Here is a 13,554-nt window from a genome sequence, read left to right on the forward strand (position 1 = left end):
AATGCGGAGCGGAGCTCCGTAATGAAGCATGCGGCATCGCGCCGACTCCTAATTTGACGAGTTAAATGACTCCATTACGTGTCTAACAGACAGAGGCAAATCATTTCTGGTCAGTTGAGGCTCACTTACCCGCATCCTAGTGTTGGGGAAATGTCTGCGTCTCTGGCTGAGTGCCTGCCTCTTCCTTTAGCTTTTTCATTGGTCTTTTCTTAAAAAAAAAAAAAAAAACGGCGTGAAAATTCTACTCCTGATCTGAGAAAAGCGCTCCACGAAAACCACAATTCATCAAAGCGTGCCAGGAAATATCAGAAAAGAACAGAACGTGTTCACAGTTTCATAGCATTTAGTTGTTTTTTTTCATTCTAAAGTATCAGCTCTTGTCAACAGAGAGGATGAAACGTTTATTGAATTATTTAAGAAGAAGAAAAAAAAGGCACTTCCTGCTGTCCATCACTGTCATTTAACACGTGCAGAATTTGAAGTGGCTTCCCAGCAGCCACCGGGGTGGACATCTGTTAGCGCGCTCGCACACAGAGTGACACCGCCGGCGTTCAAAGAAGGAAATAATGAAATAGTTTTATTGTTTGAAGGCAGCACACACACACGCATCATCTGCCGCCGCTCTTCCAATTCCCCCGACGCCGAGCACTCAGAGCCGGATCACAACGAACATGTGTTCTGCCTTGCCTTTCTTCCCGCCTCTCTGTGAATTTTGTGCATGCCTGCAGCTCAGCGGGGCTGCAAAAACTTTCCCCGCATCGGCCCCCGCTCCCCTGCGGCCGGAAGCAGCAGAGTGGCTGGTTTGAATCCCACGCGTGTCTGTTCCCACCGGATGTGACGGGGTGCAGAGCGACACGCTGCCGGCCGCCTGTCCGATTAGATTTGAGCCGAAGGCGCTGGTGTGTGAGCGCCCCGTCCCACCGCTCCCCCCCTGACTCAAGCAGCGGGGGGCAGAGGCAGGTAAGACCCCCGCCTGCTGGACAGAAAGGGCTCCGTGTGGAGGGCTGATGTCATCTGCAGGATTTAGGAGCTAACCGTAGCGGCCGTCTGCCGAGACGTCGATGAATATCTGTCATGTGACGCGCAGACAGACAGATGGATGGATGGATGGCTACATAGATTGATAGATACACGGACAGACATCAGCCTATTAGTTTATTCTGGGGGGTCGTATTTCATGCAACGATAAACTCGGCTGAAATTCACCATCAGGCTTTGCCCCCCCCTATAATTATCAGGGTTTAGATAATTCCATAAAAATGTTTTTTGTGTGTCATTTTTAGCTGCATGCGACTTTGTTTTTTGACAGATTTGTGCTTTTTTTTTAAATTAAATAATGATCTCATATTTCTGTAAGGTAAATGTACCCCCCCCCGACAGCACGGCCCCCGTCTTTTGAGTGGCTGTTGATCCTTCCAAAGAGGACAGATCAAATATTTCTCCTCCAGCGTGAGGCTTTCTGCCGCGCTGATGCCATGATTGGGGCTGACGGACAGGCGGGCGAGCGGGCAGGCGGGGGCCCCCGGGTTTGAAGTCTGAAAGCAACCATCGCCGGCTTTGATAGCCCCCCCCCAACTCCTCATGCTCTCCGTCACTGATGCGACCCGGTGAAAAGAAAAGACAAGGAAGGGGGGAAGAGGGTGGAAGTGTTTGGAGCACTTCCCTCCTGCCCCCCCCCCCACTACAAATGAACTGCCTCCTCTCTGAACGCCTCGACTCACTTTCTTAAGTGCTTCCTTGAGTGGAACCCCCCCAAAAAACTCTAGTGTCTTTGGACCACTGGACCCCCCCAGCTTACCTGCTGTCCGTCCAGCTGGAACCGAACCGGATCACCGGTTCTTGGAGGTTCCATCATGAAACCAAGCAAAGTCAACGCCTGATAGGAAAAGCTGACACCAAACTTCCTGTTCTGAGTTCACAACAATCATGTCAGCAAGTTACTATACCCCCCATCCCCCCCACCCCGATCAATCAGGGCATTCAGCTGGGATCCACAAAGTCAGACTCCAGAACCGGGCTCCACCTGGAACCGGTTCTGAATCAAAAAGGTCTGCAGAGCAAAGACGTTTTACAGAAAAACAACCAACTTAGTTCAATAAAGTTTTTTTTAAAAACACTTCAGTCTGAGTCCCATGAATATGCGGAGGTCATTCTCAGCATGATCTTTTATATTTTAGGTTAAATATAAATTATTCAGATTGTTGATGTTTGTAGCAAACTTCCAGATCAAACTACGAAACCCCCCAAAACAGAATCCCAGGTTTGGCCTCTGAGCTTGGATGAGAGGATGGGAGTTTTTCCCTGCCTGAAATGGGAATTCTGGTGAATGTTGAGGTTCTAAGGCTTCAGCCTGAACTCAGTCGGAAAAGTTTAGGTCCCGTTCACGTCTGACGCCTTCAGGGAGTCGGCGGACAGAAGATTCCAGTTTGTCTTTGCGGGTCACGTTCACGAGTTCATGGTGTTTGGCTCTGATTCAACAGAACAGGAGAGACAACTTCCTGGTTAGCAAAGCTCCATTTTTTAGAGATCAGCATCAAACACGGCAGCTGATTGTCAGGAGACAAACCAGCTACCGGTGTGTGACGGCCTGAGGTCCTCCAAGTCCAGGTCTTTACACAAGTCTCTGATTTAGTCCCCGTTCAAGGTCCTGCTTCAATTTCTATTGGAGGCCCTGTTTGTTCGAGTCCCTGATCGAGTCTCTGCTTCAGTTTCTGTTCGGATCCCTGATCGAGTCTCTGCTTCAGTTTCTGTTCGAGTCCCTGATCGAGTCTCTGCTACAGTTTCTGTTCGGATCCCTGATCGAGTCTCTGCTTCAGTTTCTGTTCGAGTCCCTGATCGAGTTTCTGCTTCAGTTTTTTTGAGTCCCTGATTGAGTCTCTTCTCCGGTTGTTTGAGTCCCTGATAGAGTCTCTGCTTCCGTTTCTGTTCGAGTCACTGATTGAGTCTCTGCTTCCGTTTCTGTTCGAGTCCCTGATAGAGTCTCTGCTTCCGTTTCTGTTCGAGTCCCTGATCGAGTCTCTGCTACAGTTTCTGTTCGGATCCCTGATCGAGTCTCTGCTTCAGTTTCTGTTCGAGTCCCTGATCGAGTTTCTGCTTCAGTTTTTTTGAGTCCCTGATTGAGTCTCTTCTCCGGTTGTTTGAGTCCCTGATAGAGTCTCTGCTTCCGTTTCTGTTCGAGTCACTGATTGAGTCTCTGCTTCCGTTTCTGTTCGAGTCCCTGATTGAATCTCTGCTTCAGTTTCTGTTCGAGTCCCTGATCGAGTCTCTGCTTCAGTTTTTGTTCGAATCCCTGATCGAGTCTCTGCTTCAGTTTCTGTTAGAGTCCCTGATCGTGTCTCTGCTTTAGTTTTTTGCGAGTCCCTGACAGAGTCTCTGCCTCAGTTTTTTTGAGTCCCTGATTGAGTCTCTGCTTCTGTTTCTGTCTGAGTCTCTGCTTCAGTTTTTGAGTTCCTGGTCGACTCTCTGCTTCAGTTTCTGTTCGAGTCCCTGATAGAGTCTCTGCTTCAGTTTCTGTTCGAGTCGCTGATCGAGTCTCTGCCTCAGTTTTTTTGAGTCCCTGATTGAGTCTCTGCTTCCGTTTCTGTCTGAGTCTCTGCTTCAGTTTTTCGAGTCCCTGATTGAGTCTCTGCTTCAGTTTCTGTTCGAGTCCCTGATCGAGTCTCTGCTTCAGTTTTTTAGAGTCCCTGACCGAGTCTCATCTCCGGTTGTTTGAGTCCCTGATAGAGTCTCTGCTTCCGTTTCTATTCGAGTCACTGATTGAGTCTCTGCTTCCGTTTTTCTGTTCGAGTCCCTGATTGAATCTCTGCTTCAGTTTCTGTTCGAGTCCCTGATCGAGTCTCTGCTTCAGTTTTTGTTCGAATCCCTGATCGAGTCTCTGCTTCAGTTTCTGTTCGAGTCCCTGATCGAGTCTCTGCCTTAGTTTTTTTGAGTCCCTGATTGAGTCTCTGCTTCTGTTTCTGTCTGAGTCTCTGCTTCAGTTTTTGAGTTCCTGGTCGACTCTCTGCTTCAGTTTCTGTTCGAGTCCCTGATAGAGTCTCTGCTTCAGTTTTTGTTCGAATCCCTGATCGAGTCTCTGCTTCAGTTTCTGTTAGAGTCCCTGATCGTGTCTCTGCTTTAGTTTTTTGCGAGTCCCTGACAGAGTCTCTGCCTCAGTTTTTTTGAGTCCCTGATTGAGTCTCTGCTTCTGTTTCTGTCTGAGTCTCTGCTTCAGTTTTTGAGTTCCTGGTCGACTCTCTGCTTCAGTTTCTGTTCGAGTCCCTGATAGAGTCTCTGCTTCAGTTTCTGTTCGAGTCGCTGATCGAGTCTCTGCCTCAGTTTTTTTGAGTCCCTGATTGAGTCTCTGCTTCCGTTTCTGTCTGAGTCTCTGCTTCAGTTTTTTAGAGTCCCTGACCGAGTCTCATCTCCGGTTGTTTGAGTCCCTGATAGAGTCTCTGCTTCCGTTTCTATTCGAGTCACTGATTGAGTCTCTGCTTCCGTTTTTCTGTTCGAGTCCCTGATTGAATCTCTGCTTCAGTTTCTGTTCGAGTCCCTGATCGAGTCTCTGCTTCAGTTTTTGTTCGAATCCCTGATCGAGTCTCTGCTTCAGTTTCTGTTCGAGTCCCTGATCGAGTCTCTGCCTTAGTTTTTTTGAGTCCCTGGTCGACTCTCTGCTTCAGTTTCTGTTCGAGTCCCTGATAGAGTCTCTGCTTCAGTTTCTGTTCGAGTCCCTGATCGAGTCTCTGCTTCAGTTTTTGTTCGAATCCCTGATCGAGTCTCTGCTTCAGTTTCTGTTCGAGTCCCTGATCGAGTCTCTGCTTTAGTTTTTTGCGAGTCCCTGACAGAGTCTCTGCCTTAGTTTTTTTGAGTCCCTGGTCGACTCTCTGCTTCAGTTTCTGTTCGAGTCCCTGATAGAGTCTCTGCTTCAGTTTTTGTTCGAATCCCTGATCGAGTCTCTGCTTCAGTTTCTGTTCGAGTCCCTGATCGAGTCTCTGCTTTAGTTTTTTGCGAGTCCCTGACAGAGTCTCTGCCTTAGTTTTTTTGAGTCCCTGATTGAGTCTCTGCTTCAGTTTTTGTTCGAATCCCTGATCGAGTCTCTGCTTCAGTTTCTGTTCGAGTCCCTGATCGAGTCTCTGCCTTAGTTTTTTTGAGTCCCTGGTCGACTCTCTGCTTCAGTTTCTGTTCGAGTCCCTGATAGAGTCTCTGCTTCAGTTTCTGTTCGAGTCCCTGATCGAGTCTCTGCTTCAGTTTTTGTTCGAATCCCTGATCGAGTCTCTGCTTCAGTTTCTGTTCGAGTCCCTGATCGAGTCTCTGCTTTAGTTTTTTGCGAGTCCCTGACAGAGTCTCTGCCTTAGTTTTTTTGAGTCCCTGATTGAGTCTCTGCTTCAGTTTCTGTTCGAGTCCCTGATCAAGTCTCTGCTTCAGTTTCTGTTCGAGTCCCTGAACGAGTCTCTGCTTCAGTCTGTGAACGTCAGGTTTGAGTCCAGACTGACACACCCGTCCTCTCCTCTCAGGACGGTAAACCCTTTTGGTTTCTGCTGCCAGTGCATGTCGGCGTGCACGTCGGTGCCCCGACAGATGGCTTTTGTCAACCCAGCCCCCCTCCTCCTCCTTTTTTAAATGTCTCCCACATAAACAGATTTGGTTGCTGCCTAAAGTGGGCGCAGAATTACGGCGTATCGCCTTACACGCATATTGCCGGCATATTCTGGAGCCGCAGCTGGTGGCGGGCCGCTCTTAAGAGCCATATGATTAAGTTAGAGGTCGGGGTATCCGAGAAGATTCCCGCTCCGCTCCCTCTGCCGGTTTTACTGCAAACGTATTAAATGCAGGGAGCCACATTATTTTGCTCTTTTTTCCCTGAGTGTATGTGTAATTATTGTCACACACCTGTGACTCCCCGCCATCACGACAGAGGGGGGGGGATAAGGAGCGGTGTCGTTGGGAGCAGCGGGAAGTCCTTGTTTCAGGAAAAAGGGAGGATAAAGAGGAGAGGAAGGGGAAAAAAGACCAAAAGAGCTTGTTAGGAAGGCGCTTTCCGTCAGCGCCTGAACACCGGTGTCCTCGTGATTCACGCCGGGGTGGTGACATCACCAGAAAGAGAAGGGGGGGCGGAGTGCGCCATGTGAGGGGGGTCGTCCCACCAAATGTTCCCACTTTGAAGGGTTTTCCAAATGCTGAAGGACCAGCGCACGTTCAGGAGCAGAAACGTACACCAGGGGAGGAGAGAAGAATGTTTACTTTAAAATACAAACTTTGTGTTTTTTAACCAAAAAATGCTAAAAAAAAATCTAATTGGTCACAAAAAACGGACCAAAGTGTATAAAAACTAGGTTTTATATTACAGTAAATGAGCCAAACAAAAGCCGGATGTTTGTGGAATTATTAACACATTGTGCAAAAATGAAAGGTTGTCTTGTTTCCGTTTTGCAACTAAATTAATCTGATCAAGAAAGTGTTCTAGAAAACATGTCAGTGACGAGAATTTGTTTTCCTAAACTATGAGTTCTTGATAAAACCTTTTTTTTTTAATCATCCACATTTTTTGCTTGTTTATAGATTTTAGATTTTAGATCTTTTTCAAATTTCATTTTTGATTTCTTTCTTTTGTGTTTTCAATGATTTTTCATCGTTTTTGATCATCATAATGTTGAAAAACCAACGAAAACCAAAAAAAAAAGAACAAGAATTCCAAAGTTTAAATTCGAAAATATGCAAAAGCAACTAATCTAATAGATTAAAATGTTTCCAGATTGTTATGCGAGTCAATAAATACACAAAAAAATAACCTCATTTAAATAGTTTGTTACAAGTAAAATGTTTTGATACTTAGACCTGGAGAACCCGCTGGGTCCATTTTCTTCTGTTTTATCTCTTATTTTTCTACATTTTGACTTTAATGTTTCTGTTTTTAATATGTTTCCCCTAAAAATGAACAAACAAAAAGGAGGTCAAAATAACTTTAAAAGCCTGGAAAGAGATTGTTCTTGTTGTTCAAAATGCTTCTGTTTTCCCACAAACACCTTTTGGAAGTTCAAAGGTCAAATAGGTTCCTTTGGCTGTAAATCGGGTTTACGGGTTTTTCAGTGCAGATTTTTCGCGCTGAAAAGCATCTGGAGGAACCAGAAGACGATCCGAGGACTGTAAATGTTTGGGGGGGGGGGGACTCAGGGATGCTGTAATTGTTTAGCTCTGACTCGGCTCATGAGTTGGCGCGCTTCGCTGAAACAATTTTTCTGCTGTCAGGGCCCGCCTCTCACTCTCCTCTTTTCTCTCGCCCTCCCTCTCTCCTAACAGGACAGATGTCATCGCCCCAAACAGTCTGAGTCACGCAACGCCCCCACACCCTGAGTAACCCAAGGACGGGAGGGAAGAGAGCGCCGTAACTCTGCGCCGCAGACGCCGGGCTCTCGGGCTGGCTGTCGTGCTCAAGGACAGGAGCTCTAATGTGATGGAATAAATCTGTGAGGGGGGGGCTGTGACCTCTGGTTATTGTTAATCATCAGCAAAACGCAACATTTAGAGAAGAACCGTCAGAATCGGTGACGGCAGAAACACAATTCTGAGCTTCTGAGCTTTGACTGCAGAAGGAGGAAAAAAAGCAGCAGCATTCAGGAAAGGTGTTAGCTGGACTTCAGACGGAGAGCAGGCGGCTGCAGAGCGCAGCCGCAGACATTTGCAGTGGTAATACTGCATGTGTCTGCAGAGCGCAGCCGCAGACATTTGCTGCAGAAAATATGTGGTTTTAGAATGTGATTCCAGAGGGTAACTGCAGGTAGTTGCTGAGCATGGCTGCAGAATGCGACTGCAGAGGTTGGCTGCAGACCACGGCTGCATAGTAGCGACAGGTGCATTTGCAGAGTTCAGCCGCAGATGAAACTGCAGAGCGCAGCTGCAGATGGCCGCAGAATGCAACAGCACATGCCAAGGGCTGCAGAGCTCGGCTGCAGACCGTGGTTGCATCGCAGCAGGTGGTTGTAGGATGCAACTGCAGAGCGCAGGTGCAGACAGCTGCAGACCCCGGCTGTGGAACCTTGCTGCAGAATGCAGAGCGCAGCTGCAGAGCATGATTTGTAGAATGCGACTGCAGAGAGACGATGCAAACGACTGCAGAGCTCGGCTGCAGGGCCCGGCTGCGACTGCGCTTTAATATTTCAGAGTGCTCCTCAACAGTGCAGCAGCTGTTTTTCCAACTCAGTCCCAGCTTCGTTCATCTCATATGCCTGTTTGATTGACAGCTTTGGGTTTACTGTAAATTACAGAAATGAATATGGAAAAGTGATGAAAAAGGCGGAGGGGGGGGGGGGGGGGGGGGGGGCTGAGCACCCCCGACTGTTTTGTCACTGAATCCTGCGCCTGAACCCCGCTGATTATTCTCTTATTTTAGCGTGTTGCTGCATGCGCTGAAATTCTAATGTAAAGTGATACAAGAATAATGAGATAGGGAGGGGGGCCGCAGGAAGATAAATATATATTTGTTTTGTGTTTTATTATTGCGGCCATCAGTTTGGCTTTAATGTCGGCGGTGAAGATGGGGGGCTGATTGTCATCAATTCTGGTCCTGGCATTTAGAGCGGCCTCTTCAAATACGAGGATTTGAAATGCAAATCCGCCAGTCGTCCGGCCGGACGGACGGACCAGCGAGCGAGCGAGGAGGCTGCACTTCTGAAGGCGGGGGCTTTTTATCGGGGCCTTTTCCACGCAGCACTCAGATCCCGACTTCGGCGACTGATGCCGTTTATCGGCTTTGTTTGCAGAGAAAAAAGGAGAAGCTCTGAAACCTCCGGGGAAGACTTCGATCAGGTTCCTTTTTTTTTATTTTCCACAGACACAGGGAGAAAATATGATTCATACTCCCCCCCCTCGCTCTGACGCTACAGTTATTTAAACATCAATAGCCATGTGTCTTCTTTAGCACACACTCTTTCTCATATTGATATTTGTGTATGATCATTACTTTTGGCCCTTTGTTATACCGCGTCAGCTTCAATAGGTGCAAGATCCGATACTGCAACCTCTGCATTCCCCCCAAAAAGCCGATAAACTGCACTTCATCGTGTTGGGGGGGGGGGGCTACGAGGGGGGGGGGGGGGGGGGTCAATATCGCAGAGAAACTGGGGGGTGAGAGCGTGAAGTTCAGAACTTTAGAAACCCCAAACAGAAACGTCTAGAAAGACGAGATTTTTTTTCTGGATGTTTGCGGCAGAAGAAAAGAACAATAAAAATTCTCTTTTTGCTTTTGGCCAAAAAGCTTTGTCCCCCCCCCCCTGGAAAACACAAAATGCATGCATTCGTCTCCACTGCAGCCAAATGCTACAGGACAGATGAAGTGGCCATCTTGAGATCGTTTGTCATCTGTCGGGCGCCGTTGACCTTGCAGCGAACGCCGACCGTGGCACTGATATCATCTTTTATGGAGAGCGATGGAAAGGAGGAGGAGAAGAAGGAGCGATGGAGGGATGATGGAAGGAGAGCGGGGGCCGTTGTTTTCTTTGTGTTTTTTTTCGGAAATAAAGACAACATTTATGCGGCGCCTTGGCAGCGCCAGTTAAGAGAGACACAAACATGGAAATCCATTATGGAACGCTTCTTAAAAGTGTGACCAATCCTTGTTCAGTCAATTAGAGTCTGCAGACGGAGAATATGATGTTTGTCTCTTTAGCCCCCCCGGAGCACACAGATCAGTCAGGATGGGGGGAAAGATGGAGGCCAGCTCCGCCAAGCTCTGCTTATCTCCCTTCTTCTCCTCTGCTCTCCTGTTTCTGTGCGTTGGTGTGCTGCGCTGCCATTGTTCCGCCTTGAAATGCCTGTTTGTGCGACTGCCAGCCTTAAAGTTGGGTCCTAACTGGGCCGGATAGTTATGAGGAGCGGGTTGAAAGCGTTAAAAATCGGTCCGGCCTTCGTCCCGCAGGACTTCCAGGAAGTTGACGGACCTGGATGGTGACGGGATGAGGGGGGGGGGCCGACGCTGCTGATGATAGGCGGCGCCGCGCGCCCTGTCACACTCGGCTGGATGGATGCCTGCGTCCGCTGCAAGCTGCTTAAACGGCGCGAAGCATATGGGCGTACGAGAGCCTCGGCCCACCTCATGAATATTTGATTCCTACTTCCTGCTTGTGTGAGTGCGTGTGCACGTGTGTGTATGCACGTGTGTGTGACAGAGAGACAAGAGTGGGAAAAAAAAGTGGAAGGAACATTTTCTTTCTTTCTTTCTTCGGTGGCATCATAATTGCTGATCCTCAATACAAATCCTTCAAAATGAAGCTCACATAACGCTGTAATCACAGATATGTTGGGGGGGGGGGGGGGGGGGGGACGAAGATGAAGAAAAGTGTTCTTCCATAACCAGTGAGCATGGGGGGGGGACAAAGCCCTCCAGTGTCCGCCCCTCCCCAGCCCACTTCAGTACAGTAACTGCTGCGTTCAAAAGGGAAAATGTAACCATATCTGCGTTTTAAGGCTGTGAGCGCGCCGGGACGTCCGTTCCCACGCGCCCGCCCGCCCGCTCGCCCACCCGCCCGCTCCTAGACTAGACATCTCATTTTTTTTTTCTTGTTTTTTGTCATGTGAGGCATCTTCGATGGAACAACGGCGCTCATTGAGCCCCAGCGTTACCCAGGCAACCGCAAAGGTCAGCGCGGGTGTGGCTGGACGCACAAGGACAGCACTGACGGGAAAATTGGGTTATATGTGATCAACTAAGTTATTAATCAGATTAAAATGGATTCCCTCTGCCTGCTGTTTAACTGGGGGGTTGGGGTGGGGGGGGGGGGGAGAAATGAAATAAAGATAGAGTGAAGAGGGATGGAGGGCAGAACAAACAGGCCAGTGTTTACACACTCACAGGCAAAGACGGTCATTGTTTTTTTTTTTGGGGGGGGGACTGAAGTCATTGCCATCTGAAAACATGTGCCCTTGCCACGGTGCCCCCCCCCACCCTGCCTCATCCAGGTAACCTCTCTAATCCTGATTAAATCACTGTAATTAGAATAAGCAGCGCTCCTCCACCCCCGTATTTCCCTAATAAAACAAAGCAGCCATTTAAATCCGCTGGCTGGGATTTTCGGCGCAACAATGCGGTTTTTTTTTGGTTGTTTTTTTTTTTTTTTGCGGCGCCTCTGCTCAGGCATTAAGAGCATTCTGCAGCTGCTAATGTCATAATGTCGCCTGCTTATTTGTCTCGTCTTATTTCCCGCCGCCGCTCCCAACTTTAGTTTGCTCCTTCATGTCGGAATCAAACGAGTTTTAGCGAGAACTCGGGAAAGTTATTTGTCTTTAATTGCCACAAACACGCGTCTGTACCTGTGTACATATTTATATATGTGCGTTTTTTTGTTGTTTTTTATTAGTATCGCTGCACGTCTCCATTGATGTGGGAGAGCAGAGGAAATAAAAGTTGACATAGTTTCTTCTCTTTTTTTTTATCCCCCCCAGCCCCTTGTTTTCCCCCTTCCTCCGCCTCGCTCTCTGTTGTTTTTTATATATCCGTGTTTTTTTCCTTGAAGTTGCGGCGGCGGCGGCGGCGTCTCATTATGTGTCGACTAGCTGTGTAAGTGTAGTTATTCTGCCTCTGCCTGCCGCCGGTACTGTTCCCCTCTCTCTCTCTCTCTCTCTGTGTCTCTCTGTGTTTCTTCCTCGGAGGATGAGGAGCTTTATGAGTACAACTCCTCCGAGGCGTCCTCCTCACATGTCGGGGGCGCCTGGGGAAGGGAACGTTGCATTCTTAAGAGGAGCAGCTCAAACCGAACAAAGTCTACAGGAGTCGGCGAAAAAAAGAAACAAACAGCAAACTAATGAGACGGGAAGCAGAGATCATGTCAAATATATCGAGTTAGAAGGCCAATTTATAACCCATTGTCTCATGTTGTGCAATATTGAAAACCGTGCACACTTATGCTGCTCCCGGTGCAAACTGGGGGAGTGGAGGGGGGCGGGGGGTACACAGACTTCAGCATAAAAGCACTTGATTAGCACTCCAACAAACAAATGCACAGACTTTTAGACATATGTATTTTATACGAGAGCAGCTCCCACGCTGCTCGCCGCTTCCCAAGTAATGAATGGGAAAACTGTCATGTGACTTTGCAATCATCCACCATACGTCTCTGCCTCTTTTATCCCCGCCGCTGAACTTCCGCTGTTTTGGCCGACATCGTCGGGAGAGTTCGTGACGAGAGACGGAAAAAGAGGAGCAACAGGTGGAGCCCGCTCCTCAAAAAGAAAGAAAACAGCCTTTCTACTAATGTGTGTGTGGGGGGGGACATGCTGACACCTCTGCAGGCCATGAAGTGGTAGTACGGCCACCACCAGCACCAGCCTGGGGAGGAGCTTGGCCAACAGCCGTCTTCCTCTCCCAATAGGGCAGACAGGCCTCCAGATGGCTCAATCACTGGAGGAGCCCCCGAGCAACGAGGAGAGCAGGAGCCACTGAGAGGGAGGGATGAAGGAAAAGAGGGATCCCGGAGTGTGGGAAAGTCACAAAAGAGGGAAAGACGAGCACGTGAAAGAAAAACCTTTGAATATGTTTACGACCATCAGCCGCTGGAGCGGGAAAAACGATGTTCCAGGCTGTGTCCCAATTCCTTCCCTGCTCACTCTATAGCGCGTTCTCCATGTTCTAGTTTGTCTGGATCTACAATTCCAAAATCCAGTTTCATAGAAATTTCCCAGAAGTCTCCGCGATAAACCAGTGTGCTTCCATGCTCACCAGATCTGTGAATATAGACCACAATGCATTGCATCGGAACAATTTTTGATTAAACAAAAATGTATTTAAATGTATTGTTTTTTTAAACCATCCATGTTTTTATCTTCAGAAGACAGTGGAGTCAAACATAATCGTCACAAAACGCTCTTATCAATAAGATTTTAACTTTGTGAAATCGGTGACGTCATATCCGTCGTTAAAACCCAAAAAGTAGTGAGCGTGGTGTCCGAATTCAGCTGTAGATAACCATTCCTGACATCTGGTTGGGAATGTTAAGCCAGTTTTTCACTGAGCGGTCCGGTCCGGTCCGGTCTAGAATGGTCCAGGTTATTCAGGTGAGCGTTTCCTCTCAAAGCTGGACCGTCATGCATGGCCGTCATCCAGCAGCTCATTGGCTTTTGGTTCTTCGTGTCTTCAAAGCATTTCATGTCGTCTGAGAGAAGACGGCGGGCGGCGAAGTCGAATACAGCAGATTCCTTTTGTCGTGATGACCTTCAGCCTATCAACAGGTTTCAACAGTGTCTCCACTCAGACCGTTCTGATCCATTGTTCAGTTTTTCCGTTCGGCTCTGTGGTCCAACCAGAACTCCGTCTACTGGCGATCCTGCTTTCGTGAGTCAAGTCTTCGTCCTAACGGACTGTCCGCAGGTAGAAAATGGTCAAACCTGCGCAGGTCGAGCAGGTGACCTGCAGGACATATCAAGGTCGTGTACCGCTCAGTGAACCAGAAGAGAGAAAATGTTCCTGCCCTTTTTTTCTACCAGCTTGCTGCGGGCGACAGGTCGTAGAAAACACTTCTACAGCATGTAAGGGGGAAGTAGGGGAGACGTAGACGTGTTGTACAGATTTGACATTTTTTAAAGCCCCCCAAA

General features: G+C 48.3%; 1 protein-coding gene across 8 annotated transcripts in view; it reads right to left on the reverse strand.

Moving 5' to 3' along the window:
* The window catches only part of znf536 (zinc finger protein 536), a 174,878-nt gene that overhangs the window by 17,738 nt on the left and 143,586 nt on the right, over positions 1–13,554 (reverse strand). The window contains exon 8 of one of the 8 annotated variants that reach the window (XM_023953732.1): positions 130–208. The exons of the other annotated variants lie outside the window; for them this stretch is intronic. Within the exon in view, the coding sequence (XP_023809500.1) occupies positions 130–208 (79 nt within the window). The remainder of the gene's footprint in view (positions 1–129; positions 209–13,554) is intronic. 8 annotated transcript variants of the gene reach the window in all.

Source organism: Oryzias latipes, chromosome 3 (genome assembly GCF_002234675.1).
Source record: "Oryzias latipes chromosome 3, ASM223467v1".
NCBI classification, from domain to species: Eukaryota; Metazoa; Chordata; class Actinopteri; order Beloniformes; family Adrianichthyidae; genus Oryzias; species Oryzias latipes.